The sequence below is a fragment of the Gallinula chloropus genome, assembly GCF_964237585.1.
Source record: "Gallinula chloropus genome assembly, contig: HAP1_SCAFFOLD_579, whole genome shotgun sequence".
Taxonomy (NCBI): Eukaryota; Metazoa; Chordata; class Aves; order Gruiformes; family Rallidae; genus Gallinula; species Gallinula chloropus.
In genome coordinates, this window is record NW_028168403.1 from 1 (window position 1) to 26565 (window position 26565).

Consider the following 26565-nt stretch of genomic DNA (forward strand, 5'->3'; position numbering starts at 1 on the left):
ACAAACAAACACCCAGGAAACTCCTACAGCACCCACAAAAAAGACCATAAACGGGGTTTTTTTAAATGAATATGGGTTTTTTTTAATTAATCAGGGTTTTTTTCCTTAATTAACCCCCCCCTAATATAGAAACACCCCCCCCCCCTTCTGAGATCAAGGCCACGTGTAACCCAAAAAGCCCCTAAAAATCCCAGTGCTGGAAACCCCCCCAGTTTGAACCAAAACTTCAGTTATTTGGGAGGGAAAAGAGAGAAAGATAATAAAACATCCCCTTCCCCCCCACAAAAAATTCATACCAACCCCCCCAACCCCCCCAAAATCATCATCCCCCCCCCCAAAACTCCCCCCTCCGGAGCAGCCTCAGCCCCTGGGGGGAGTGGGGTAGAAAAGGGATTTGGATTTCTTCCTCCCCACCCCCCCAGTTTCTTCTTTCCCCCCCCCTTTTACTTCTTCCCCCCCCTTTTTTCTTCCCCCCCTTTTCTTCCCCCCCCCTTTTCTTCCCCCCCCTTTTCTTCCCCCCCCTTTTCTCTCCCCCCCTTTCTCTCCCCCACCTTTTTCTCTCCCCCTCCTTTTCTCTTCCCCTCCACCTTTTTCTCTCCTGCCCTTCTTCTCCCCCCTTTCTTCCCCCCCTTTTCTTCCCCCTTTTCTTCCCCCCTTTTCTTCCCCCCTTTTCTTCCCCCCTTTTCTTCCCCATTTTCTTCCCCCCCTTTTCTTCCCCCCCTTTTCTTCCCCCCTTTTCTTCCCCCCCCCTTTTCTTCCCCCCTTTTCTTCCCCCCTTTTCTTCCCCCCCTTTTCTTCCCCCCCTTTTCTTCCCCCCATTTTCTTCCCCCCCCTTTTCTTCCCCCCCCTTTTCTTCCCCCCCCTTTTCTTCCCCCCCCTTTTCTTCCCCCCCCTTTTCTTCCCCCCTTTTCTTCCCCCCCTTTTCTTCCCCCCTTTTCTTCCCCCCCCTTTTCTTCACCCCCGTTTCTTCCCCCCCCTTTCTTCCCCCCCTTTTCTTCACCCCCCTTTCCCCTACCCCCCCTTCTCACCCCTTTTCCTAGCCCCCTCTTTCTATACCCCTGTTCCTCTCCCCCTTCCCCCCCTTTCTCCCCCCTTTCCCCCCTTCTTTTCCCCTTCCCCCCGTTCCCCCCACCCCCCAATCACTGTCCCGCTCCCCCCAGAGAGCTTCCAGGCGGGGGGGCAGCTCCCAGCAGCGCTGCAGGTCCGGCTGATCCACCTCTTTGGGGCCGTCCTCTCGGGATCCAAGGTACTGCTGGGACGGGGGGGGGCTGGGGGGGGACACAGGGGGGGCTCGGGGTCACCCCCCCAGGGAACAGCCCCCGGGGTTTGGCTGGTGGCTTTATTTCAACCCCTAAAGCTCCAGCCCGAGCTGGGCGGCTTTATCCTTGAAAGAGTAGAGTTTAGTTTGAGTTCTTCCCCCCTTTTCACCTACCCCCCTTTTCCCCTCCCCCCCTTTTCCCCTCCCTCTTCCCCCTTTTCCTCCTTCCCCCCTTTTCCTTCCTTCTTCCCCCTTTTCCTTCCTCCTTCCCCCTTCCCCCCCTTCCCCTTCCTTTTCCTTTCCCCTTCCCCCCTTTTCCTTTCCCTCTTTCCCCCATTTTCCTTTCCCTCCTTTTCCTTTCCCCTTCCCCCCTTTTCCTTGTCCCCTTCCCCCCCTTTCCGTTCCCCCCCCTTTTCTCCTTCCCCCCCCTTTTGCCCTTCCCCCCCTTTTGCCCTTCCCTCCCTTTTCCTCTCCCTCTTCCCCCCCTTTCCTCTCCTTCCCCTCCAATTCCCTTTCCCTCTCCCCCCTCTTTCCCTCCTTCCCCCGTTTTCCTTCCTCCTTCCCCCTTTTCCTTCCTCCTTCCCCCTTTTCCTTCCTCCTTCCCCCCTTTTCCTTCCTCCTTCCCCCCTTTTCCTTCCTCTTTCCCCCCTTTTCCTTCCTCCTTCCCCCCTTTTCCTTCCTCCTTCCCCCCTTTTCCTTCCTCCCCTTTTCCCCTCCCTCTTCCCCCTTTTCCCTCCCCCTTCCCCCCCTTTCCTTTCCCCTTTCCCTCCTTCCCACCCACTTTCCTCCCCCCACTTTTCTTCAAACTAATTTAACTGTAACTACATTAAATTTTAATTAATTAATTAATTCATCCCCACCCCTTTAATTAAATTCTATTTAATTAAAGAGAGGGTCAAGCCCCTGATGTGTGTGTGTGTGTGTCACACCCCCCCCCCCCAACTCCAGCACCCAGAACTTCTTACCTGACCAGAGATTCCTAACGACCCCCCCCAGCTTAAAAATAGGGGGGGGAGGGGGTTAATTAACAGGGCTGTTCATAATGCCCAGGCATTAATTAGCTTAATTAAAGCTTCTTTGGCATCACCCCCCCCTCCCCTCTCCAGCCCAACGCTCTGCGGGCCGTCACGCCGGCGGCGGTGGAGGTGCTGCTGGGGGTGCTGCGGCGGGGAGGTGGGGGGTCCCCCCTGTCCCCCAGCTTGTTGGAGGTGGCTTTACGTGGCGTGGTGGCCGTGGTCCACGTGCTGCACGGGGGCAGCCCCGGGGCTGGCCCGGTGCCCTTGCACCTGCTGCTGGATGGGTACTTCAGGGTGCTGAACTCCGACCTGCCCGTCGCGTCCCTGGAGCCGGAGGCGGCTGGTGATGTGGTGGCTCTCCGTGTCCTCATGCTGGGTAGGTGTTTAGGGGGGTGGTGGGTGGGGTTTTGGAGGGGTGGGAGAGGTGGTTTTGGGGTAGGGGGATGTGGGGTGGGTGCTGAGTTGTCTCTGCGTCGCTGCAGATGCCATCCCGGCCATGCTGAGGTGTGAGGACAGGCCGGTTCTCCAGGCGGTGTTCCTCAGCAACAACTGCTTCGAGCACATCATCCGCCTCCTCCAGAACAGCAAGGTACCTGGGTGGGTGGGGGGTGTCCTCCCTTGTGGGGCACCCTCATCTTCATCCTCATCAGGATGTCGGGGGGTAGCCGTGGGGGTGTCCCCCCTTGGTGTGGCACCTTCATCTTCATCCTCATCAGGATGCCAGGGTGGGGTGGCCGTGGGGGTGTCCCCCCTTGGTGGGGCACCCTCATGTCCCCCCTTGGTGGGGCACCTTCATCTTCATCCTCATCAAGATGCCAGGGTGGGGTGCCATGGTGGTGTCCCCCCTTGGTGGGGCACCCTCATTTTCATCCTCATCAAGATGCCAGGGTGGGGTGGCTGTGGTGGTGTCGCCCCTTGGTGTGGCACCCTCATCTTCATCCTCATCAGGATGCCAGGGTGGGGTGGCCATGGTGGTGTCCCCCCTTGGTGGGGCACCCTCATGTCCCCCCTTGGTGGGGCACCTTCATCTTCATCCTCATCAAGATGCCAGGGTGGGGTGGCCATGGGGGTGTCCCCCCTTGGTGGGGCACCCTCATCTTCATCCTCATCAGGATGCCGGGGGGGAGGTGGCCGTGGTGGTGTCCTCCCTCGGTGGGGCACCCTCATCTTCATCCTCGTCAGGATGCCAGGGTGGGGTGGCCATGGGGGTGTCCCCCCTTGGTGGGGCACCCTCATCTTCATCCTCGTCAGGATGCCAGGGTGGGGTGGCCATGGTGGTGTCCCCCCTTGGTGGGGCACCCTCGTGTCCCCCCTTGGTGGGGCACCCTCATCTTCATCCTAATCAGGATGCCAGGGTGGGGTGCCATGGTGGTGTCTTCCCTTGGTGGCACCTTCATCTTCATCCTCATCCTTTCCTTGGCTCTTGAAGGAAGGCTGGGTGGGGTGGCCATGCTGGTGTCCTCCCTTGGTGTGGCACCCTCATCTTCATCCTCATCCTTTCCTTGGCTCTTGAAGGATGCCAGGGTGGGGTGGCCGTGGGGGTGTCCTCCCTTGGTGGCCCCTCATCTTCATCCTCATCAGGATGCCAGGGTGGGGTGGCCGTGGTGGTGGCACCTTCATCTTCATCCTCATCAAGATGCCAGGGTGGGGTGGCCATGGTGGTGTCCTCCCTTGGTGGGGCACCTTCATCTTCATCCTCATCAGGATGCCGGGGGGGTGTCCGTGGTGGTGCCCCCCTTGGTGTGACACCCTCATCTTCATCCTCATCCTTTCCTGGCTCTTGAAGGATGCCAGGGCGGGGTGGCTGTGGGGGTGTCCCCTCTTGGTGTGGCACCCTCATCTTCATCTTCATCCTTTCCTTGGCTCTTGAAGGATGGCAAGGTGGTGTGGCCGTAGTGGTGTCCCCCCTTGGTGAGGCACCTTCATCTTCATCCTCATCAGGATGCCGGGGGGGGGGGGGGGTGGCCGTGGTGATGGCACCTTCTTCTTCATCCTCATCAGGATGCCAGGGTGGGGTGGCCATGGTGGTGTCCCCCCTTGGTGTGGCACCCTCATCTTCATCCTCATCAGGATGCCAGGGTGGGGTGGCCATGATGGTGTCCCCCCTTGGTGTGGCACCTTCATCTTCATCCTCATCCTTTCCTTGGCTCTTGAAGGATGCCAGGGTGGGGTGGCCACCCTGCAGGAGCATCCCTGGGCTGGGCACACCCCATAACCCCCATCCCTCTTGCCCCCACCCCATACTGGGTGCTTCTCCAACGGGGTTGATGCCCAACCCTGTGTCCCCCAGCTCTACCTCAGCAACTCCCAGGACGCGGGTGAAGCACGAAACGAGGTCCCTCCGCAGCCAACGGACGGGGATGGGCTCCAGCAGGTATCACGTGGGGCCACCCCATAACCAAACCACCCGGGGAGGTGGGTTGTGTGTCCCCCCTAAAACCCCCCCAGCTCAGCAGACCCACCACCCCCATGTCTCTGCAGGTCTCGGACGGCCGCCCCGACGCTATCGCCGTGCACGCCATCAGGGTGCTCACCGCCATCATGAGCAATTCTCCCTCAGCCAAGGTGGGCAGTGGACAAGGATGGGGTGGAAATCCCCCCCCAAAACCATCTGGTTTTCATGCTGGGGAGGTGGTTTTCCCACTGGGAGGTGTGGGAGCAGCGCCTGGGGCTCGGTGCAGGGTCCCACGTGCCCGGGTGCTTGCAGGAGGTGTTCAAGGAGCGCATCGGCTACGCCCACCTCTACGAGGTCTTGAGGAGCCAGGGCCAGCCCACCCAACGTCTGCTCCAGGAGCTCCTCAACATGGTGAGTGGCCCTGCTTCTCCTCCCTGCCAAGCAAAGCCCTCGGTGCTGGTGGTTCATGGTGGGACTCAGCCCTCACCAGTCCCACTCCTCAACCCCCCAGTTTCCCCATCAGCCTCCTGACAAGGGGTCTTGGGGCCACCTCTAGCTTGGAGGCATGCTCAGCTTTTGGGGAGGTGTGAGCCCTTTCTGGTTTGGTGGTGGTTGCTCTGGTACTGCTGGATGCCACATCCCTGGGGGTGTTCCAGGCCAGGTTGGCTGGGGCCCTGGGCGACCTTGTGTAGCTCCAGGCCTGGAGGTTGGTGGCCCTGCCTGTGGCAGGGGGTTGGAGCTCTGGGACCCTTGGGGTCCCTCCCAGCCCAGACCAGTCTATGATCCTATGATCTCCAAGATGCTTTGATGCACAAGGGGTCTCCAAAGCACCTGATACCTGGGGGTCTCCAACATGCTTGGTGCACGAGTGTTTCCAAAATGCTTGAGGCATGAGGGTCTCCAGGGCACTTGGTGCCTGGGGGTCTCTGACATGCTGAATGCATGGGGATTTCCAAAATGCTTGGTCATGGGGTTCTCCAGGGTGCTTGATGCATGGGGTGCTTTATGTACCAGGATCTCCAAGACCCTTGGTGCACAGGGTCTCTACCCACAGCCTGTGGTGACCAGGGGGAGGGTCTGTCCCTCTCCATAGGGTCAGATCTCCAAGACCCTTGATGCACAGGGTCTCTACCACCACCTTGTGGTGACCAAGGGAGGTGTCTGTCCCTCTCCATAGGGTCAGGTCTCCAAGATCCTTGACACACACGGGTCTCCAAGACCCTTGAAACACAAGGTCTCTACCACCAGAGAAGGTCTGTCCCTCTCCATAGGGTCAGGTCTCCAAGACCCTTGACTCAGACAGGTCTCCAAGAGCCTTGAAACACAAGGTCTCTACCACCAGAGAAGGTCTGCCCTTCTCCATAAGGTCAGGTCTCCAAGACCCTTGATGCACAGGGTCTCTACCACCAGCCTGTGGTGCCCAGGGGGAGGGTCTGTCCCTCTCCATAGGGCCAGGTCTACTCAAACCATCACTCATATTTCCACAGGCAGTGGAAGGTGACCACAGCTCCTTCCCGGTGCGTCACATCCGCAACGAGCAGCCCCTGCTCATCCTCCTGGCCTGGCTTCCAGCACTGGCATCCCGTGAGCTCCAGGTCTTCCTCTCAGGCCAACTGAGGCGCCTCTGCGAAGCCTCCTTGCCCAGCCGCCTCACCTGCGTCAAGGCAGGGATGGTGGGCTGCCTGCTGAGCTCCCTGGCTGCGGAGCCAGCGCTGCCCACCGCCTCCTCTGAGAACCTCCTGGAGCTTCTGAGGGCCTTGGGTGGCCTCTCCATCCGCCCTGGAGAGCTGCGGCAGCTGCTGCGGCTGCTGCGGCGCGAGCGGGGTCGGGGACCTCACCCCTACGTGGCACCCGTCATCCGGGCGCTGTCGGGGATGGCGCGGGTGGAGGGACCCCCCCGGGCTCTGCAGAGCTTCGACCTGACCCCGGGTATGGCTGGGATCATGGTCCCAGCCATCCAGAAGTGGCCTGGGGGTGCCTTCGCCTTCCACGCCTGGTTGTGCTTGAGCGAGGAGGAGCCCGAGCCACCGGTGAGGCCGAAGAGGAAGCAGCTCTACAGGTGATGGAACGCTCCTCCCATGGAAGGGAGCGTTGTGGGGGTGGGGGGGGTGTGAGGTGAGGATGAGGAAGGGCAGAACCATCGTCTTCTTCTCCCCCACCAGCTTCTTCACGGCGGGTGGGACGGGCTTCGAGGCGTTCTTCACTGCTGGGGGGGTGTTGGTGGTGGCTGTCTGCACCAAGAAGGACTACATGACGGTGGCGTTGCCAGAGTTTGCCTTCAACGACTCAGCCTGGGTGAGCTTCAGCCCTAGCCAGCCTTGTGTGGTAGGCAGGAACAGAATACCAAGCAGGATCACAACCCTGGGCTTCAGCAGGTCCAACTTTGGCCTCTCCAAGCAGTGGCTAGGGGAAATCCCATGGGACAGGGGACTAGAAGGGAAAGGGCTCCAAGAGAGTTCCTTTATATTCCATGAGCACTCCTTCCAAGCTCAAGATCAGAGCATAGTAATGGGTAGGGAATCAAGAGAGGGAGCCAGAAGACCCACGTGGTTAAACAAGGGCAAGCTCAAGTGGAAGAAGAGAGTCTATAGGTCATGGAAGGGGAGGGTATGTCTGCTTGGGAAGGATGTAAGACTGTTGTCAGGGCATGTAGGGAGCAACAACGAAGGTGAAGGCCTCCTTGGAGTTAAACCTTGCAAGGGAGGTTGCAGTGGAACCCCTTCCTTGTGAGGAGAGGCTGAGGGAGCTCTTCAGCCTGGAGGAGACTGAGGGGTGAGCTCACCGATGTCTATCAGTACGTAAAGGGTGTCAGGAGGCCAGAGCCAGGCTCTGCTCAGGGGTGGTCAGCAGTAGGACAAGGGGCAGCGGGTGCAGCTGGAGCAGAGGAGGTTCCACGTGAACGTGAGGAGAAACCTTTTCACTGTGAGGGGTGCCAGAGCCCTGGGCCAAGGCTGCCCAGAGAGGCTGTGGGGTCTGCAGACATCCCAAACCCACCCTGGACACATTCCTGTGTCACCCACTCCAGGTGATTTCCCCAGCTGGGGTTGGACTAGATGATCTCTCAAGGTCCCTTCCAACCCCTCCCTGGCAGTCATACTGTGATCCTTGTCCCCATCATGGGGAATAGGGTGACGATGAGGCCATGGGGCTGCCTGACCCCCACTCCTTGTCGTGTCCCACCCCCACCCAGCACTGCATTGATGTTGTCCACGTCGCCGGCCGCCGGCCCTTCGGCCAGAACGTCGTCAGCATCTACGCCGATGGGCACCTGCGGAAGACGGCGCAGCTCCGCTTCCCCTCCCTCCACGAGGTGAGGAACCACGTGTGTGTGTGTCCCCCTCCTTCTCCAGCCACCAAATAGACCCCTCCCCATCAACACAGGACCTCCCCATGGGGCTGGGGGCAGGGGGGGTTAGGCAATGGCTCCTTAGTGGCCAGCAGGGACAGGGAGGGGATTGTCCCTCTCTGCTCTGCCCTCGTGAGGCCCCATCTGGAGTCCTGTGTCCAGATCTGGGGCCCCCAATACAAAAAGGATGTGGAACTGTTGGAGAGGGGTCAGAGGAGCCACAAGGATGCTCAGAGGGCTGGAGCACCTGCCCTACAAAGAGAGGCTGAGGGAGCTGGGCTGGGTCAGCCTGGAGAAGAGAAGGCTGTGGGGGGAGCTCAGTGCAGCCTCCCAGTCCCTGAAGGGACCCCAGGAACAGGAGGGGAATCAGCTCTTGGGAAGGGCAGAGACTGGCAGGACAAGGGGCTGGAGTGAAGCTGGAGGAGGGAAGCGGGAGAGGAGAGACTGGGGGGAAGTTCTGTGCAGAGAGAGTGGTGAGGGGCTGGAAGGGGCTGCCCAGAGAGGGGGTGGGTGCCCCGTCCCTGGGGGTGTTCCAGGCCAGGTTGGCTGGGGCCCTGGGCACCCTTGTGTAGCTCCAGGCCTGGAGGTTGGTGGCCCTGCCTGTGGCAGGGGGTTGGAGCTCTGGGACCCTTGGGGTCCCTCCCAGCCCAGACTATTCCATGATTCTATGATTCCTTCTCCCTTCCAGTCCTTCACCTCCTGCTGCATTGGCTCCGCGGGCCACCGGACCACCACCACCACCACCACCGCCACGGCCACCAGCTCCGGCCACCCACCCACGTCCCACGGGCCAGAGCTGGTCTTCAGCCAGCGCCCCGCGCTCGGCCGCTCCCAGTCGGTCCCCGCCGCCCTCGGCCCCCACTCCTGGACCCCGACTCAGCCCCCCACTGAGGGGGTTGTGGCCACCACGGCAGCTGGCAGCCAGGACATGGAGTGGGGCAGCCCTACCTCCTTGGAGGGTCACCTGGGCTCCGTGGCTATCTTCTGCGAGGCCCTGCAGCAAGCCCAGGTCAAGGCGCTCTTCTGCACAGGTACAGACGTGGAGCACGGCTGCTGGGTGGGTTGGGGAGGTACTGGTGGCCACCAGGATCTCCCCCCACCACGCCACAGCTCACCCCAGTGCTCTTCTTCCCCCAGGGCCAAATGTCACGTCACCCTTTACACTGGACGGTGACTTGGTGGAGCTCAGCAGCAAGCTCCTGCTGTACTACACTCCCCAGGTGAGGAAAGCCAACCCCCTCCCCTGGTAGGCCTTCTGCTGTAGGTGACATCTCCAGGAGCATGGAGATGCTCCCCTGGGTGCTCTCTTCTAGGCCTGCAGGAACAACATCTGCCTGGACCTCTCTCCCAGCCACAGCTTGGATGGGAGGCTGACGGGGCACAAGGTGGTCAACTGGGACATCAAGGTATGGTCCAGCCCAGCCCATGGCATAGAGGCAGCTGGGTCCCACCTTGGGTGCAGGGACAGGGGCAGGACCCCCACGGGGTGTTGGATGGCTGTGGTGGGGTCCCCTGGTCCTTACAGGGACTCTGCTACATGATAATGGGTCCACCAAGGACCTGCTTAACCTATGGGTCCACCAAGGATCCATCTGCCATGTAGGTCCCCAGTGTCCAGGGTGGACACCACGGGTGGTCGTTGCAGGGGAAGAGGTGCCTTTTGTGGACCTGTTTTAGGTTCCTGCTGTAGGATGGGTCTGGGCACACCCCATTCTCTGCTAGGCACAGGGACTGGCTCTGCCTAGCTTGGGCTGAGCCTGTGAGGAGGCAGGATGGACCCTAGGTGCACATGCAACCTTCTCCTTGACACTGCCCTCCCCACACAACCCCCCAGTAAAGCCTTTCACCTCCCTCTGGCAGGATGTGGTCAACTGTGTGGGTGGCATGGGCGTGCTGCTGCCCCTGCTCGAACAAGTGGTGTCCAAGAAGGAGGAACCTGAGGATGAGCAGGAGACCAACAACCTGGTGGGCCCAGAGTTGACGTCGTCTAGGAACGCCCAGGGAATGCTCATCCCACTAGGCAAGTCCTCAGGTGAGGACCTTGGGGGATGCAGAGTGGGACCCATCCTGGAGGTAACCCCATGGCCATGTGGGTGCTGCCTGCACCAGGCTGGTCTGTCTCCAATGGGATCCTGGGCTCCATCAGCAGAGGGGGGGCAGCAGGGACAGGGAGGGGATTGTCCCTCTCTGCTCTGCCCTCCCCAGCTGGAGTCCTGTGTCCAGAGCTGGGGCCCAACACAAGGGAGATGTGGGGCTGTTGGAGAGGGGTCAGAGGAGCCCCGGAGATGCTCAGAGGGCTGGAGCAGCTCCCCTAGGGAGAGAGGCTGAGGGAGCTGGGCTGGGTCAGCCTGGAGAAGAGAAGGCTGTGGGGGGACCTCAGTGCAGCCTCCCCGTCCCTGAAGGGACCCCAGGAACAGGAGGGGAATCAGCTCTTGGGAAGGGCAGAGACTGGCAGGACAAGGGGCTGGAGTGAAGCTGGAGGAGGGAAGGGGGAGAGGAGAGACTGGGGGGAAGTTCTGTGCAGAGAGAGTGGTGAGGGGCTGGAAGGGGCTGCCCAGAGAGGGGGTGGGTGCCCCGTCCCTGGGGGTGTTCCAGGCCAGGTTGGCTGGGGCCCTGGGCAACCTTGTGTAGCTCCAGGCCTGGAGGTTGGTGGCCCTGCCTGTGGCAGGGGGTTGGAGCTCTGGGACCCTTGGGGTCCCTCCCAGCCCAGACCAGTCTATGTCTGTATGGTTCTATGATTCTCTACCACGGGCAGGAGAAGCCTCACCTGAGGCACCACAAGTTATGGGGTTATGGAGAAACCACTGATGACTTTTAATGTTGTTATGACCCAATTAGTCATAGACAAACGCTTCTGGGATGATGGGAGCAGCTCAGCCTGCTGTACCTCCACCTTTGTGTAGAGTCTCTGGTGTCTCGTGCTAGGGCTGGGTTCATGAAGCAACCATCTCCTGGGTAGGTGAAACAGGCTTTCTTCTGCACCCAGCTGCTTACTTCCAAGAAGCTTGGAGCTACAGAGGTTCCTGCCAGGTTAAATATGGGGAAAGAGGGGGAAAAGCTTGTGGAGAAGAGGTGATGGTGGGGTCTCCAGGATGGCCTTGGTAGGGATGGTGTTTGGGTGGGCGCACCGGGCTCACGGCTACAGGTGGGGCTGTGCCCTGTGCCTTGCAGAGAGCAGGCTGGAGAGGAACAGCGTGGCTGCCTTCCTGCTGCTGGTGAAGAACTTCATCCAGAACCACCCAGTGAACCAGGAGAGCCTGGTGCAGTGCCACGGGCCAGCCATCATCGGGGCGCTGCTGCAGAAGGTATTTGGGGGGGTGGGTCTACCCAAGGCTCCATCCCACAAGGCTGTTCCCCAAGGAAGGAAGGAAGGTCACAAGCCTCCCCTCTCACCCATGGCAGGTCTCTGGCCCGCTGCTGGACATGAGCACGCTGATGGCCTCCCAGATCCTCATGGAGCAGGTGGCCTCTGAGGGCAGCGGGCTGCTGCTGCACCTCCTCTACCAGCACCTCCTCTTCGACTTCCACATCTGGAGCAACAGCGACTTCGCCGTCCGCTTAGGTGGGACCTGGGGAGGGTGGGGAGGTGCTTCAGGGTGTTCTCCATCCTTGGTGGCTGCTCACACCTTCTCCTGGCAGGTCACATCCAGTATCTGGCCAACGTTGTCAAGGACCACAAGCAGCGCATCCGCAAGAAGTACGGGGTGCAGTACATCCTCGACTCCATCCGGACGTACTACGGGTGAGCTGCCTCCCCTCTGCCCTGGCGTGGTGGTGGGCTTCCTTCCCCAGAGCCATGGGACTGTATTCCCCCTGGAATATTCATGGGATAATCTCCCTGGTGTGGGAGCGCGGAGGAGGGTTCAGGACCTTCCCGTTCCCCAAGTTTCCATCCAGAGCAGCAGCTGGTCAGCCCCAAACTCCACTCCCAGCATCTCTCCAGTGGCCACCAAGAGCACGGTGGTTTCTGCGACCAGTTGATGCCTTCTCCTTGTCTAACCAGATGCATCTCCACGTGCTTGAGGCTCTCTGGGTCCTCACATCCCCTGGAGACCCGAATCCATGGGGGTGGACATTTCCCAGTGGGGAGGGTTGAGCAGAAGAGGTGTCCACACCAGGCTGCCACGGAGCTCCTGGTGGGATTTGGGATGGTGCTGTCAGTGGGTGACAAGCAGCAGGAGGGCGTCCACGTCTGTCCCCAGAGGGAATGCCCATGTGTGCCTGTCCATCAGCACCTCCAGGGAGAAGACCACAGCCACCGATGACATCAAGACGGTGCAGACATCCCTCTTCAGTCTGGTGAAGGACTTCTTCTGCAGGAGCTTCTCCGTGGAGGAGATGCAGAGCTTGCTGAGCTACGTGGCTGGGGCACAGGATGAGCAGCAGGTATGTCACCCAACCACCCAGGTCCCCAAAACACCTCCCCAGTGTGCCATGGGCTGGCCCATGCTTGGCAGGAGAAGCCGCTGAGGCCCTGATGGGGCACGTGGAGGTCAGTGGGCAACCAGCCCTGTATCCTGCAGGTCTGTGGGGCTCTGGAGGTGATCCACAGCCTGCTGAAGGGCTCACCTGCCCAGGAGCAGCTCTTTGCCTTCCTCTTTGAGCCGGGCCACGTGGAGGTCCTCTTCTCACTGCTGGTGCAGAAGAAGTTCTCAGATGAAGTGCGTGAGAGGGTCTTCAAGGTAAGGCAGGTCCCCAGCACCAACCTCCTGCCATCCCCAGCGGCCTTGGGCTTGGCTGCAGGTGGAATGCCACCCTCTTCTCCCTGGCCAGGTCCTCTACAAGATGCTGAAGTATGAGAAGGTCCCTGAGCGTTGCAAGAACCGCCTGAAGCTGAAGGACATCGGGTACCAGGGACTCATCGCCTGCCTTAGCGACGTGCCTGGCTCCATGCTGCTCTTCCGCTGCCTCTCAGAGCAGGTCCTGGGGGCAGGTACCATGGCCTCATCCACCCAGCCTCACACACATGCCACGGGGTCATCATCATCACCTGGTGACCTCCCGTGAGGCTCAGCCAGCCGTGGGGCTGGGGGTCTTTGCTGGCATTTGGGGATGGAAGGAGGTGTCCCACCACTCTGCTGTCTCTCCTTGTCCATAGACCCTCCCAACTACAAGGACCTGGTGGCTGTGGTTTACCTGTCCCACCGCACCGAGCTGACCGTCCGGCTCGATATCTGCCGCAAGGTGAGCAGGACCTTGGGGTACCAGGGGCTTGTGACCCAGTGGTGGCCCCAGGGCTGAGCTCCCTGGCCACCCAGCCATGCCCAGACAGAGAGGATGGTGGTAACACCTCATGCACAGGCCTGCTGGCTCATGGACCTGCCAGCACAGAGCTGCCCCACCCCCTTTTGATGGTTATGGGAGATCCAAGACCTCAAGAACATCCTTCCCCTTGGAAGGACCAACCCCCCCCCAAGGAACAGCCAAGAGCTGGGACAACATCATCATGTCTCCACCCCCACACACACACCCCATCCCGCTTCCTCTTGCAGCTCTTCCACTTGATCTACGCCCAGCAGGACATGGTGAGGCAGCTGGCAAGGCTGGCTGGCTGGCAGGACACCCTCACCAAGCTCTACGTCAAGGAGTCCTACGAGTCCCGGCAGCACAGCCTGAGCAACGCCGGCAACGGCACCTGCCTGGACTTCCTCCGGCTCTCAGACACCCCTGGCAAGGAAGGGATGAGCCCACCACCGACTGAGCTGCAGGAGCTGGATGTCTTCCTGCCTTTGGGCTATGAGGCCTCAGACCAGGAGCTCTCTGAGGGCTTCTCTGACCACTCCATCTCCCCCAGCGGCCGTACCAAGTCCTTCCACTCCTACAACTTCAAGTCTTTCGACTCCTCAGACCGGGCCAGCCGCTCCTCCTCCAACCCTGGGGATGGGACACCCTTTGATGGTGTCTACCACCCCCTCTCACCCTTCTCCACCTCACCCTTCGACCTGGGGCTGGACCTGGCCAGCACCAGCTCCATCGCCACAGCCGAAAGCGGCACCCAGACCCCTGCCAGCGGCCCCGGCACCCCCTCACCCCTGGAGAGCTTCAAGCCCTTCCCAGGGATGCGCGCACGCAAGAGCTCCAGCCTCTCCAATGTCCTGGATGAGAGCAGCTACCAGGATGCCCTACCCAGTGACAACGTTTCCAACACCAGCAACCCCCAGGTGAGTCCCAAACCATCGTACCCACCACCCTGGGCTGCAACCAGACCCCAGACCTCTCACCCTTCCTCCACCACCATCCCCCAACCCCCCCTCCCCCTTGACAGCAAACACCTGAGGAGGAGCTGTGCAACCTCCTGACCAACATCGTCTTCTCAGTGACCTGGCGTGGGGTGGAGGGCTGGGATGATGCAGCGTGGAGGGAACGTGGGCAGGTCTTCTCCGTCCTCACCAAGCTGGGGACAGCCTGTGAGCTGGTCCGGCCCCCCGATGAGATTAAGCGCAGGTGAGTCCTGCCCAAGGTCTGGAGTGAGGTGTCCATGGGGGGTACATCCCAAGGGAAGGGACCACCCTATGGAGCCACCTGCCCTTCCATAGCCTGCTGGAGATGATGCTGGAGTCGGCCTTGACGGACCTGAAGGAGTCGGGGCCGACGGCCCTGCCTGGGCTCACCCACAACGCCCTCAAGCTGCTGAGGCTGCTCCAGGACTTCTTGTTCTCTGAGGGACACAACAACCAGGCCCTGTGGAGTGAGAAGGTGGATGGGCATGAGCAGGGGCTCCCCGATCCCAAACCTGAGCACCCCAACCCTTGGTCTTAGTCCCAACCCCTAACCCTGCCCCTGCCTGCAGACCTTGACCCTTAACTTGGACAAAAACCTGTGCCTTAACCCTAAACCCTGAACCCCAACCTAGCCCTAACCTTAGCGCAGCCCTACACCCCTACTGTAAACCCCAATTCCCATATCCCAAACCCAAATACCATGGCCTACCCCTCCAGCCCCACTGAAGCCCAGCTCTATGTTCTAACCCCATGTGTTGAGATCCAACCCTGAACCCTACCCCTGAACCCTAAACCTGGGCCTAACCCCTAACCCTGATCCTAAACCCTCACCCCTAAACCAAAATTGCAACCTTAACACTGCACCCCCTGCTGTAACCCAAACCCCTAACCCCAAACCATAACCCTAAACCATAACCATACCCACCAACACTAAAGCCTAATCCTAAACCATAACCATACCCCCTAATCCTAACCCTAACCCCTAATCCTAACCCCTACCCCCAAACCATAACCCTAATTCTAACCCTAAACCCTAACCCCTAATCCTAACCCCTAACCCCAAACCATAACCCTAATTCTAACCCTAACCCTAACCCCTAATCCTAACCCCTAACCCTAAACCATAACTGCACCTCCCAATCCTAAACCTTAACCCTACATCTTGCTGCAAAGCTCAGCCCTAACCCCAAATCTCGACTCTAGCCCTAACTCCAGTCCCACCTCTCAGCCCTAACCCTACACCAAAATCCTGATGCTATGCCCTAAGACCTGGCCTAAACACAGAATTTATAAATCTGCCTCAACTCTTAAATCTTCATCCCAAAACTTCACCCTAGGTCCTTGCAATACAGCTCAGTCCTAACCCTAGACCCAACCCTAACCCTAAACCCAACCTTAACCTAACCCTTCATCCTAGATCCTGGCAATAAAGCTCAATACTAACCCTAAACCCAACCCTAAACCAACCCTGCATCCTAGATCCTTGCTGTAAAGTTCAGTCCAAACCCTAACACTAAACCCAACCCTAATCCTTAATCCTAAAGCAAACTCTAATCGTTAACCCTAAACCCAAGCCTAACCCTTCACCCTAGATCCTTGCTGTAAAGCTCAGTCCTAACCCAAGCCTAACCCTAACCCAACCCTAAGCCTTAACCCAACCCAACCCTAAACCCAACCCTAAACCCAACCCTAACCCTAGCCCTTACCACATCCCCATCCCCCAAACCCATGTCAAGCAAAGCCAAGGGTGGCTGGGTGATGGGGACAGACCTGGTGGCTTTGTCCCCACCTGGCCAAAGAGTTGGGGGGTACATGGCCAGGCAGAGGGGCTTCACTGTGCCCACCCCCCCCCCAGATCTACGAGGGGGTGAGCAGCCTGCTGGACAAGCTGGGTGTCTGGTACCACCTGGCCAACGGCACCTCTGACCTCAAGGAGATGGCCCAGACAGGTCTACGCATCCTCGTGGGCTACATCATGCTGCAGGACCCCCAGGTGGGTCCAACCCTTCCTGGGGGCTCAGGGTGACACCTCAACCCTTGGAGTGTGGGGGGTGGCAGAGCAGGTGGCCCCATCTAGATGTCCCATGGTGTCCATCCACCCCCTACAGCTGCACTCACTGGCCTATGTGAAGCTCCACAGCCTTCTGCAGACCTCCTCAGCCCCCAAAAAGGATGAGGCTTGCTACCTCCTGGGCAAGCTGGAGACCCCCCTGCGACGCTCGCTGGATGCCAAGTCGGAGACCTTCTCCTGGTTGGTGCCCATCGTCAGGACCCTCATGGACCAGTGCTATGAGACCCTGCAGCTGCAGCTCTTCCTGCCCTCCCTGCCCCCAACCAACGGCAGCCCCACCTTCTATGAGGACTTCCAGCTCTTCTGCACCACCCCAGAGTGGAGGGGCTTCATCGAGAAGCACGTGGGTGCTGTGGGGCATGGGGTGGCTGTAGATGTTGGGAGGGAAGAACAGCTTCCCAGGTGACACGTGTCACCCAGCAGGTTGGGACAACCTGCAGGGCAGGGATGCTCGTAGCCTTGGATGCTGGTTGGTGGGTGCCAAGTCACCTCCCCTCTTGTCCTGGTTGTCTGGTAGGTGCAGCCCACCATGGCCCAGTTTGAGATGGACACCTTTGCCAAGAGCCACGACCACATGTCCAACTTCTGGAACGCCTGCTACGATGCCATGATGAGCAGCTCGCAGCGGAGGGAGCAGGAGAAGGCAGCCAGCCGCAAGATGTTCCAGGTACTGCCTGCTCCTCAGCCCCTGGGACAGCACCCTGGGGATGTGCTCCTCAGCCCCTGGGACAGCACCCTGGGGATGTGCTCCTTACCCCCCAGGACATCACCCTGGGGATGTGCTCCTCACCCCCCGAAACATCACCCTGGGGATGTGCTCCTCACCCCATAGGGATGTTCTCCTCACCCCCTGGGACAGCACCCTGGGGATGTGCTCCTTATCACCCTGGGGATGTGTTCCTCATCACCCTGGGGATGTGCTCCTTGTCACCCTGGGACATCAACCTGGGGATGGGCTCCTCAGCCCCTGAGACATCACCCTGGGGATGTGCTCCTCACCCCCTGGGACATCACTCTGGGGATGTGCTCCTCACCCCCCAGGACATCACCCTGGGGATGTGCTCCTCATCACCCTGGGGATGTTCTCCTCACCCCCTGGGACATCACTCTGGGGATGTGCCCCTCATCACCCTGGGGATGTGCTCCTCACCCCGTGGGACAGCACCCTGGGGATGTTCTCCTCACCCCCTGGGACATCACTCTGGGGATGTGCTCCTCACCCCCCAGGACATCACCCTGGGGATGTGCTCCTCATCACCCTGGGGATGGGCTCCTCACCCCGTGGACTGTCACCCTGGGGATGTGCTCCTCACCCTGGGGATGTCATCATGGGGATATCCTTCTGCTTCTGGGGACATCATCCTCAGGATGTGCTCCTCACCCTGGGGACATTAATGCTGGGGATGTGCTCTTCATCCTGAGGATGTCTTCATGGGGAGATCCTCCTCATTCTGGGGACATCATCCTCAGGATGCACCCCTCACCCTGGGGACATGGTTCTGGGGACACACTCATCATCCCAGGAATTTTATCCTGGGGATGTGCTCCTCACACTGGAGACATGCTCCTCACTCAAGGACATCACCCCAAGCATCTGCTCCTCCCAAGTACCTCATCCTGGGGACCTTCTCCTTGCCTTGGGGCCGTCACACCGTGGACGTGCTCCTCAGGGATGTCCCCAAGCCCCATCCCCATTGTCCCTTCACTCTCCCACTCCTCCTGCAGGAGCTGGTGCTGGAGCCAGCAGCCAAACGTTCCAAGGCAGAGAACACCCGGCACGCCAACGTCCTGAAGCAGACCAACCACCACCACAGCACCGTGCTGAAGCAGTGGCGGTCCCTGTGCCGCCTCCTCACCTCGCCCCGCTCCGCCTGGGCTGACCGGTGAGCCCCCCCAGCCTTGGTCCCCAGGGAGGGGTGGCACAGCTGGGGGAGGTCTCTGGGGTGCCTCACCCCTGCCTACCCCCAGGAACCCACCGGAGGTTCGCTGGAAGCTGTCGAGCGCTGAGACCTACTCGAGGATGAGGATGAAGCTGGTGCCCAACCTGAATTTTGACCAACATTTGGAGGCCAGCGCCCTAAGGGACAACCTGGGTGAGGCTGGTGGGGAGTGGGGGTACCCAGGGGTGTCCCCCCTGCCCTGTGATGCTGTGGGCAAGGGGGTGTCACCGTTGGGATGCAGGTGGTGGGGTTGAGCTGGGAGGTGTCATGGATGCTGTTGGGGTTGGGGGGTAGGATGGAGAACCCACGTAGGACTTTGTTCCTCAGCCAAGGGTGGTTGAGGTTGTCTGCTGACCCCACCACCCCTCCTCTCATTTCAGGAGCTGACCACCTCCACAACCCCACCGAGTCCCTCCCACTCGCCATGGCCAAGGAGGCCAAGGTGAGCGAGCTGGAGGATGACCAGCTTGCTGAGGAGGACCTCCCAGTCCTGGACAACCAGTGAGTGACCCCATCAACCCCTTCCATGGCACCGGCCCACCCAGGCTGGGGGTGTCACCAGGGTCTCCTCACCTTCTGTGTTCACCCAGGGCTGAACCCAAGGAGCAGAACCAGCGGGAAAAGCTGGTGGTCTCTGAGGACTGTGAGCTCATCACAACAGTGGCCGTCATCCCCGGGCGCCTGGAGGTCACAACCCAGCACGTCTACTTCTACGATGGCAGCAGCGAGAAGGAGGAGACAGAGGGAGGTAACGGCCTGTGCTCCTCAGGGTGGGGTGGGGAACCCATCCCACCAGCTGCTGGGCATGTTGGGGGTGGGCTTCTCCCAGCCCCAAGGTGATGCTGGTCCTCTCCATCCTTGCCTTGGGAAGTGGGATCTGGGTGATGATGCCCATGGAGGGGTTTGTGCCCACCTATCCCCCCATCATCTTGGTGTGGATGACACCCAGCTGAGTGGTGTGGTTGACACAAGAGAAGGACAGGAACCATCCAGAGGGATCTGACAGGCTGGGAAGGTGGAACTGGGTGAACCTGATGAGGTTCAGCACTGAGAAGGATCAGGTGTTGTGCTTGGGCTGGAGGAATCCCAGACACAGACACAGCCTGGGAGAGGAGCCCCTGGAGAGCAGCCCTGCTGAGAAGGACCTGGGTGTCCTGGGGGATGAGACACTTAACATGAGGCAGCAGAGGCTCCTGCAGCTGGGAAGGGCGATGGGATCCTGGGCTCCATCAGCAGAGGGGGGGCAGCAGGGACAGGGAGGGGATTGTCCCTCTCTGCTCTGCCCTCCCCAGCTGGAGTCCTGTGTCCAGAGCTGGGGCCCAACACAAGGAAGATGTGGGGCTGTTGGAGAGGGGTCAGAGGAGCCCCGGGGATGCTCAGAGGGCTGGAGCAGCTCCCCTAGGGAGAGAGGCTGAGGGAGCTGGGCTGGGTCAGCCTGGAGAAGAGAAGGCTGTGGGGGGAACCTCAGTGCAGCCTCCCCGTCCCTGAAGGGACCCCAGGAACAGGAGGGGAATCAGCTCTTGGGAAGGGCAGAGACTGGCAGGACAAGGGGCTGGAGTGAAGCTGGAGGAGGGAAGGGGGAGAGGAGAGACTGGGGGGAAGTTCTGTGCAGAGAGAGTGGTGAGGGGCTGGAAGGGGCTGCCCAGAGAGGGGGTGGGTGCCCCGTCCCTGGGGGTGTTCCAGGCCAGGTTGGCTGGGGCCCTGGGCACCCTTGTGTAGCTCCAGGCCTGGAGGTTGGTGGCCCTGCCTGTGGCAGGGGGTTGGAGCTCTGGGACCCTTGGGGTCCCTCCCAGCCCAGCCCAGCCTGGGATTCTCTGATTCTCTGATCTGGGCAGGGATTGGCTACGACTTCAAGCGCCCCTTGTCCCACCTGCGTGAGGTCCACCTGCGCCGCTACAACCTGCGCCGCTCCGCGCTCGAGCTCTTCTTCATCGACCAGGCCAACTACTTCCTCAACTTCAGAAAAAAGGTGGGGACACCCCTTTCCTCTCCTCCCCCCTCCCCAAAAACCCACCCTTCCCAGGGCTGTGACGCTGCCCAGGATCCATCTGCTCCACGTTCTACCCGTGACCCCCCGCCCCCAGGTGAGAAACAAGGTCTACTCCTGCATCCTTGGGCTGAGGCCCCCCAACCAGATCTACTTTGGCAGCAGGTCACCCCAGGAGTTGCTGAAAGCCTCGGGGCTCACCCAGGTACTGCTCCCCCCATGCCTGACCCCACTCCATATCTCCCCTTCCCAGGGAGGGGCCTGGTCTGGGATAGGGGTGGCCATGGGTTGGAGATGACCATGAGACCAGGGATGGCTGTGGGATGGCCATGGGACCAAGGGTGGCCATGAGATGGGGGTGGCTGTGAGGTGAGGTTGGCTGTGGGACCAGGGATGGCTGTGGGATGGCCATGGGACCAAGGGTGGCCATGAGATGGGGGTGGCTGTGGGGTGAAGTTGGCTGTGGGACCAGGGATGGCTGTGGGATGGCCATGGGACCAGGGATGGCCATGAAATGGGGATGGCTGTGGGACCAGGGATGGCTGTGGGATAGCCATGGGACTAGGGATGGCCATGAAATGGAGATGGCTCTGGGACCAGGGATGGCTGTGGGACCAGGGATGGCTGTGGGATGGCTATGGGACTAGGGATGGCCATGAAATGGGGATGGCTGTGGGACCAGAGGGATGGCTGTGGGGTCAGGGATGACTGTGGGATGGCTGTGGGATAGCCATGGGACTGGGGATGGCCATGAAATGGGGATGGCTGTGGGACCAGGAATGGCTGTGAGAACAGGGATGGCTGTGGGATGGCTATGGGACCAGGGATGGCTGTGGGATGGCTATGGGACCAGGGATGGCTATGGGACAGCTATGGGACCAGGGATGGCTGTGGAACCAGGGATGGTTTGAGACCAAAGGGTGGCCTTGAGGTGGACACAGCAACGGGGTGGAGGTGTCTGCCCCATCTCCTGCCCTCCCCCAGCCCACCCCTGCCCTCTTCGCTCCAGAAATGGGTCCTGAGGGAGATCTCCAACTTCGAGTACCTGATGCAGCTGAACACCATCGCAGGGCGCACCTACAACGACCTGTCCCAGTACCCCGTGGTGAGCCCCGTGTCGCCCCCCACCCTGTCCCCACAGTGAGCCAGCCCCATGCCCCACCGCAGCCACAGCCTCACCCACCTCCTTCCCACCCCCCCACCCACCCAGTTTCCCTGGATCCTGAGGGATTACGTCTCAGAGACCCTCGACCTCACCAACCCAGCCGTGTTCCGCGACCTGTCCAAGCCCATCGGGGTGGCCAACGAGCGGCACGCCCGGGACGTGAAGGAGAAGTGAGCACCCCAAAAACAAAGGGTGGGGAGGTGAGGCAAGGTGAGTACCCTGCTGGATCCCAGAGGACCCTTCCCCACTTCTCCCCCAGGTATGAGAGCTTTGAGGACCCCACGGGCACCGTGGACAAGTTCCACTATGGGACCCACTACTCCAACGCGGCGGGTGTCATGCACTACCTGATCCGCACCGAGCCCTTCACCACCCTCCACATCCAGCTCCAGAGTGGCAGGTGGGTGACACCCACGTGTGGATCTGCCTGAGAGTCTCTCAGAGGGACCTGAGCAGGCTGGATCCATGGGCTGAGCCCAAGGGGATGAGGTTGAACCAGGCCAAGGGCAGAGTCCTGCCCATGGGACACCCCGACCCCGAGCAGCGCTACAGGCTGGGGCAGGGGGCTGGAGAGCTGCTGGGGAGAAGGAGCTGGGGGTGTTGGGGGCCTGGGACTGCCCAGGAGCCAGCAGTGTGCCCGGGGGGCCAGGAAGGCCAAGGGCATCGTGGCTTGTGTCAGAGCCAGCGTGGCCACAGGGCCAGGGCAGGGCTTGTGCCCCTGGGCTGGGCACTGGGGAGGCTGCAGCTGGAGTGCTGGGTCCAGTTGTGGGCCCCTGAGTCCCAGCAGGAGCTGGAGGTCCTGGAGCGTGTCCAGAGAAGGGCAACCAGGCTGGGGAAGGGGCTGGAGAGCAGCAAAGCTTGCGAGGAGCGGCTGAGGGAGCTGGGGGTGCTGAGCCTGGAGCAGAGGAGGCTGAGGGGAGCCCTTCTCCCCCCTGCCCTGCCCTGCCCTGCCCTGCCCTGGCAGGAGGGTGCAGAGAGGTGGGCGATGGTCTCTGCAGCCAGGGGCCAGGAGCTGGGAGGAGGGGCAATGGGCTCAAGCTGCCCCAGGGCAGGGTCAGCTCAGCTGGGAGGGCAAAGTTCTTTCCTGGCAGAGTTGTGGGGCTGTGGCACAGGCTGCCCAGGGAGGGGCTGAGTCCCCAGCCCTGGGGGTGTTTAACAGAGGGGAGATGAGGTGCTCAGGGAGATGGGTCAGCACAGGACAGGGACGGTTGGACCTGATGGGCTCAAAGGGCTTTTCCAGCCTGGAGACTCTGGGATCCTGTGAAGGGGGGAGCATGGGTGGTGGTGGGGAGAAGAAGGACACCCCAGCCCTGTGTCCCCTGACACCAGGTTTGACTGCTCGGACCGGCAGTTCCACTCGGTGCCGGCGGCGTGGCAGGCACGCATGGAGAACCCCGTGGACGTCAAGGAGCTCATCCCAGAGTTCTTCTACTTCCCCGAGTTCCTGGAGAACCAGAACGGTGAGGGACACCCATCCTCCCCCACAGGAGGGCAGCAGCCCTGGGTGCGTGGGTGGGGATGGGTGCCCATCCCCTCTTCCTCTGGCCTGTTCTGCCCCACAGGCTTTGACCTGGGCTGCCTGCAGCTCTCCAACGAGAAGGTGGGGGACGTGGTGCTGCCCCGGTGGGCACGATCCCGTGAGGACTTCATCTACCAGCACCGCAGAGCCCTGGTGAGATGAGGGAAGGGTGGAGTTCACCCCAAACCCCCTCCTCTGGTCCCTCCCAGTTAGGGTTGGGGGGTGAGGGGTGGGTGTTCCTAGCCCTCCCTTGACCCCCCATCCTCGGGCAGGAGTCAGAGTACGTCTCTGCCCACCTCCACGAGTGGATCGACCTCATTTTTGGGTACAAGCAACGCGGCCCGGCCGCTGTGGAGGCCCTCAATGTCTTCTACTACTGCACTTATGAGGGTGAGACGTGTGATGGGGAGCTGGGGGGGGTGGCACCTGCCAGGTGACACCCCCCTCACCATCCCCATCCCCATCCCCATCCCCATCCCCATCCCCATCCCCATCCCCATCCCCAGGGGCCGTGGACCTGGATGCCATCGCCGATGAGACCCAGAGGAAAGCTCTTGAGGGCATCATCAGCAACTTTGGGCAGACACCCTGCCAGCTGCTTAAGGTAGGTAGCCCTGCCCCCCCCAAAAATAGCCCCTTTTTGAGGAGGGGGGGACACAACACCCCTTCTCATGGGTCCCCTCTCCACCCCCCCAGGAGCCCCATCCTGCCCGGCTCTCAGCAGAGAACGCTGCCCGGAGGTTGGCTCGCCTCGACACCCGCTCACCCAACGTCTTTGAGAACCTGGACCAGCTCAAGTCCTTCTTTGTGGAGGTGAGGACACCCCCAGAGGGTTGAGGGAGTGGGGGTGGGGGGGCCTGGCTGGGATTTGGAGGGTGGGTGGTGGCCAGGAGGGTGCCCACAGGTTGCTGTCTCCCCGTAGGGCATCAGTGATGGGGTGGCCCTGGTGCAAGCTGTGGTCCCCAAGAACCAGGCGCACTCCTTCATCACTCAGGGATCACCCGACATCCTGGTGAGTGTGTGGGGAAACTGAGGCACGGGCTGTGCTGATGACTGTTGTGGGGGTGGGAGGTCCGAACCTTAAGAGGGTTCCAGCTGTGGGAGCTGCATCACCTCCATCTCCACCTCTGCCCAGGTCACCGTGAGTGCCAACGGCTTGTTGGGGACCCACAACTGGCTGCCCTACGACAAGAACATCTCCAACTACTTCAGCTTCACCAAAGACCCCACCGTCTCCAACGCAAAGTGAGTCAGCACTGGGGGGGGGGGGGGGGGAGGGGGAATCCCTGGAGGTCCCACCAATCCCACCCATGGCTCTGCCACCACCCTGTGTCCATCATCCTTTTCCCCCCACCACCACCCCCCCTCCCAGGACCCAGCGCTTCCTTCAAGGCCCCTTCGCCCCCGGCGCAGACCTCTGCTCCCGCACGCTGGCCGTGTCCCCTGATGGGAAGCTGCTCTTCAGTGGGGGGCACTGGGACAACAGCCTCCGCATCACCTCGCTGGCCAAAGGGAAGGTGGTTGGGCACATCACCCGGCACATAGGTAGGTCTTCTGGGGAGGATGGAGATGCCCCGTTGGGTCTGGAGAGCCGTGGCTGCTGTAGGCAGGAGGACATCTCCCATCATCTGAGGATGGTCCAGGCTCCATCTCAGGGCTGGGGGTTGGGATTAGGAGCATCTCCACCCCCCCTCAAAACACACCACGTTGCCATCTCAATGGGGTTGGGGTGTACCAAGGCCCAGCAGCTCACGGTGTCCTCCTGGGTGTCACAGATGTTGTCACCTGCCTGGCGCTCGACCTCTGCGGCATCTACCTCATTTCTGGGTCCCGGGACACCACCTGCATGGTGTGGCAGGTCCTACAGCAGGTACAGGGGTCCTACAGGGGGGGAAGAGGGAGGGGGTTGACCCTCACCCTCTGCTCCACTCATGGAGAGCTCACGGTGGATGCTGCCACCCAGGTAACTGAGGTCCCCGTGTCCCCAATGCCAGGGTGGCTTTTCCAGTGGTTTGGCTCCCAAACCTGTCCAGGTCTTGTACGGCCACGACGCTGAGGTGACGTGTGTGGCCATCAGCACCGAGCTGGACATGGCAGTCTCAGGCTCCAAGGTGAGCTTGTAGAGGGGGGGTGGGTACCACCAGCACCATCACCCCCTACATCACAGAATCACAAGGTTGGAAGACACCTTTGAAGATCATCAAGTCCAACCATCCCATCCTGAGCTAAACCAGCTCCCTGAGCACCTCATCTCCCCTCTGTTAAACACCCCCAGGGCTGGGGACTCAGCCCCTCCCTGGGCAGCCTGTGCCACAGCCCCACAACTCTGCCAGGGAAGAACTTTGCCCTCCCAGCTGAGCTGACCCTGCCCTGGGGCAGCTTGAGCCCATTGCCCCTCCTCCCAGCTCCTGGCCCCTGGCTGCAGAGACCATCGCCCACCTCTCTGCACCCTCCTGCCAGGGCAGGGCAGGGCAGGGCAGGGCAGGGGGGAGAAGGGCTCCCCTCAGCCTCCTCTGCTCCAGGCTCAGCACCCCCAGCTCCCTCAGCCGCTCCTCGCAAGCTTTGCTGCTCTCCAGCCCCTTCCCCAGCCTGGTTGCCCTTCTCTGGACACGCTCCAGGACCTCCAGCTCCTGCTGGGACTCAGGGGCCCACAACTGGACCCAGCACTCCAGCTGCAGCCTCCCCAGTGCCCAGCCCAGGGGCACAAGCCCTGCCCTGGCCCTGTGGCCACGCTGGCTCTGACACAAGCCACGATGCCCTTGGCCTTCCTGGCCCCCCGGGCACACTGCTGGCTCATACTCAGTCCGCAGCCACCCAGCATCCTCTCCTGTCCCCTAGGACGGCACCATCATCATCCACACCATCCGCCGGGGGCTCTTCATCCGCTCCCTCCGGCCCCCCGGGGACACCTCACCACCCGCCGTCCTCTCCTACTTGGCCGTCGGGCCGGAGGGGCAGGTGGTCGCCCAGACCACCATGGGTCAAGGAGCTTGCTTGAAGGTAAAGCCGGGTGTCCCCGTGTCCTCCCCGTGGGCACTGCCGGTGTGTCAGTGTCCCCCCAGCCCTCCCTGTCTGTCTGTCTGTCTGCCCCACCCCTCAGGACAGGTTCTCCCTGCACCTCTACTCGGTGAACGGGAAGCACCTCTCCTCCGTGCCCCTGGATGAGGAGGTGACAGCCATGTGCCTGACCGAGGAGTTCGTGGTGCTGGGGACCATGCAGTGTGGGCTGGAGATCCGTGACCTCCAAAAGTGAGGGGTGGCACCCGCCTCCTCCTTCTCCCACCCCCCACCAGCCCTTTTTTTGGAGGGGGTCTCAAGGTTGGGGGGTGGTTCTCATCCCATCGCTCGTCTCCTCGCAGCCTCCGGGCCGCCGTGCCCCCCGTGCCCATGAGGGTCCCTGTCCACAGCGTGTCGGTCACCAAGGAGAAGAGTCACATCTTGGTGGGGCTGGAGGATGGGAAGCTCATCGTGGTGGGGGCTGGGCAGCCTGCTGAGGTGAGCGGGGACACCCCACAATTTGGGGGGGGGGGTGTTTGGTGGGGGGAGTCATGCCTTGGTCACCGTTGGGTGGTGGTGGGCTGAGGGGCTCTGCGTGTCCTCCTTGGGCTCCAGGGATGGGGTGAGGTGGAGGTGGGGTGGAGTGGGAT

General features: G+C 61.2%; 1 protein-coding gene across 1 annotated transcript; it reads left to right on the forward strand.

Moving 5' to 3' along the window:
* Window positions 1–1160: 1160 nt before the first annotated feature.
* On the forward strand, window positions 1161–26413 carry LOC311204515 (neurobeachin-like protein 2; the record flags this gene model as incomplete). Its single annotated transcript, XM_084280930.1, has 48 exons — window positions 1161–1246; window positions 2365–2650; window positions 2757–2863; window positions 4565–4648; window positions 4756–4839; window positions 4982–5080; window positions 6157–6728; window positions 6832–6964; window positions 7860–7979; window positions 8704–9046; window positions 9153–9235; window positions 9329–9421; window positions 9876–10047; window positions 11187–11320; window positions 11418–11577; window positions 11655–11757; window positions 12248–12401; window positions 12539–12697; window positions 12789–12948; window positions 13114–13199; window positions 13508–14176; window positions 14281–14459; window positions 14552–14711; window positions 16092–16229; window positions 16345–16650; window positions 16825–16974; window positions 18033–18190; window positions 18276–18400; window positions 18628–18748; window positions 18838–18995; window positions 20083–20216; window positions 20332–20439; window positions 21244–21339; window positions 21445–21569; window positions 21659–21799; window positions 22729–22859; window positions 22962–23071; window positions 23191–23308; window positions 23425–23522; window positions 23615–23731; window positions 23841–23930; window positions 24054–24163; window positions 24291–24463; window positions 24694–24788; window positions 24913–25029; window positions 25757–25918; window positions 26019–26167; window positions 26278–26413. Coding segments are annotated over 48 exons (7592 nt in total), but the record flags the coding sequence as incomplete, so codon positions are not given.
* Window positions 26414–26565: the final 152 nt, after the last annotated feature.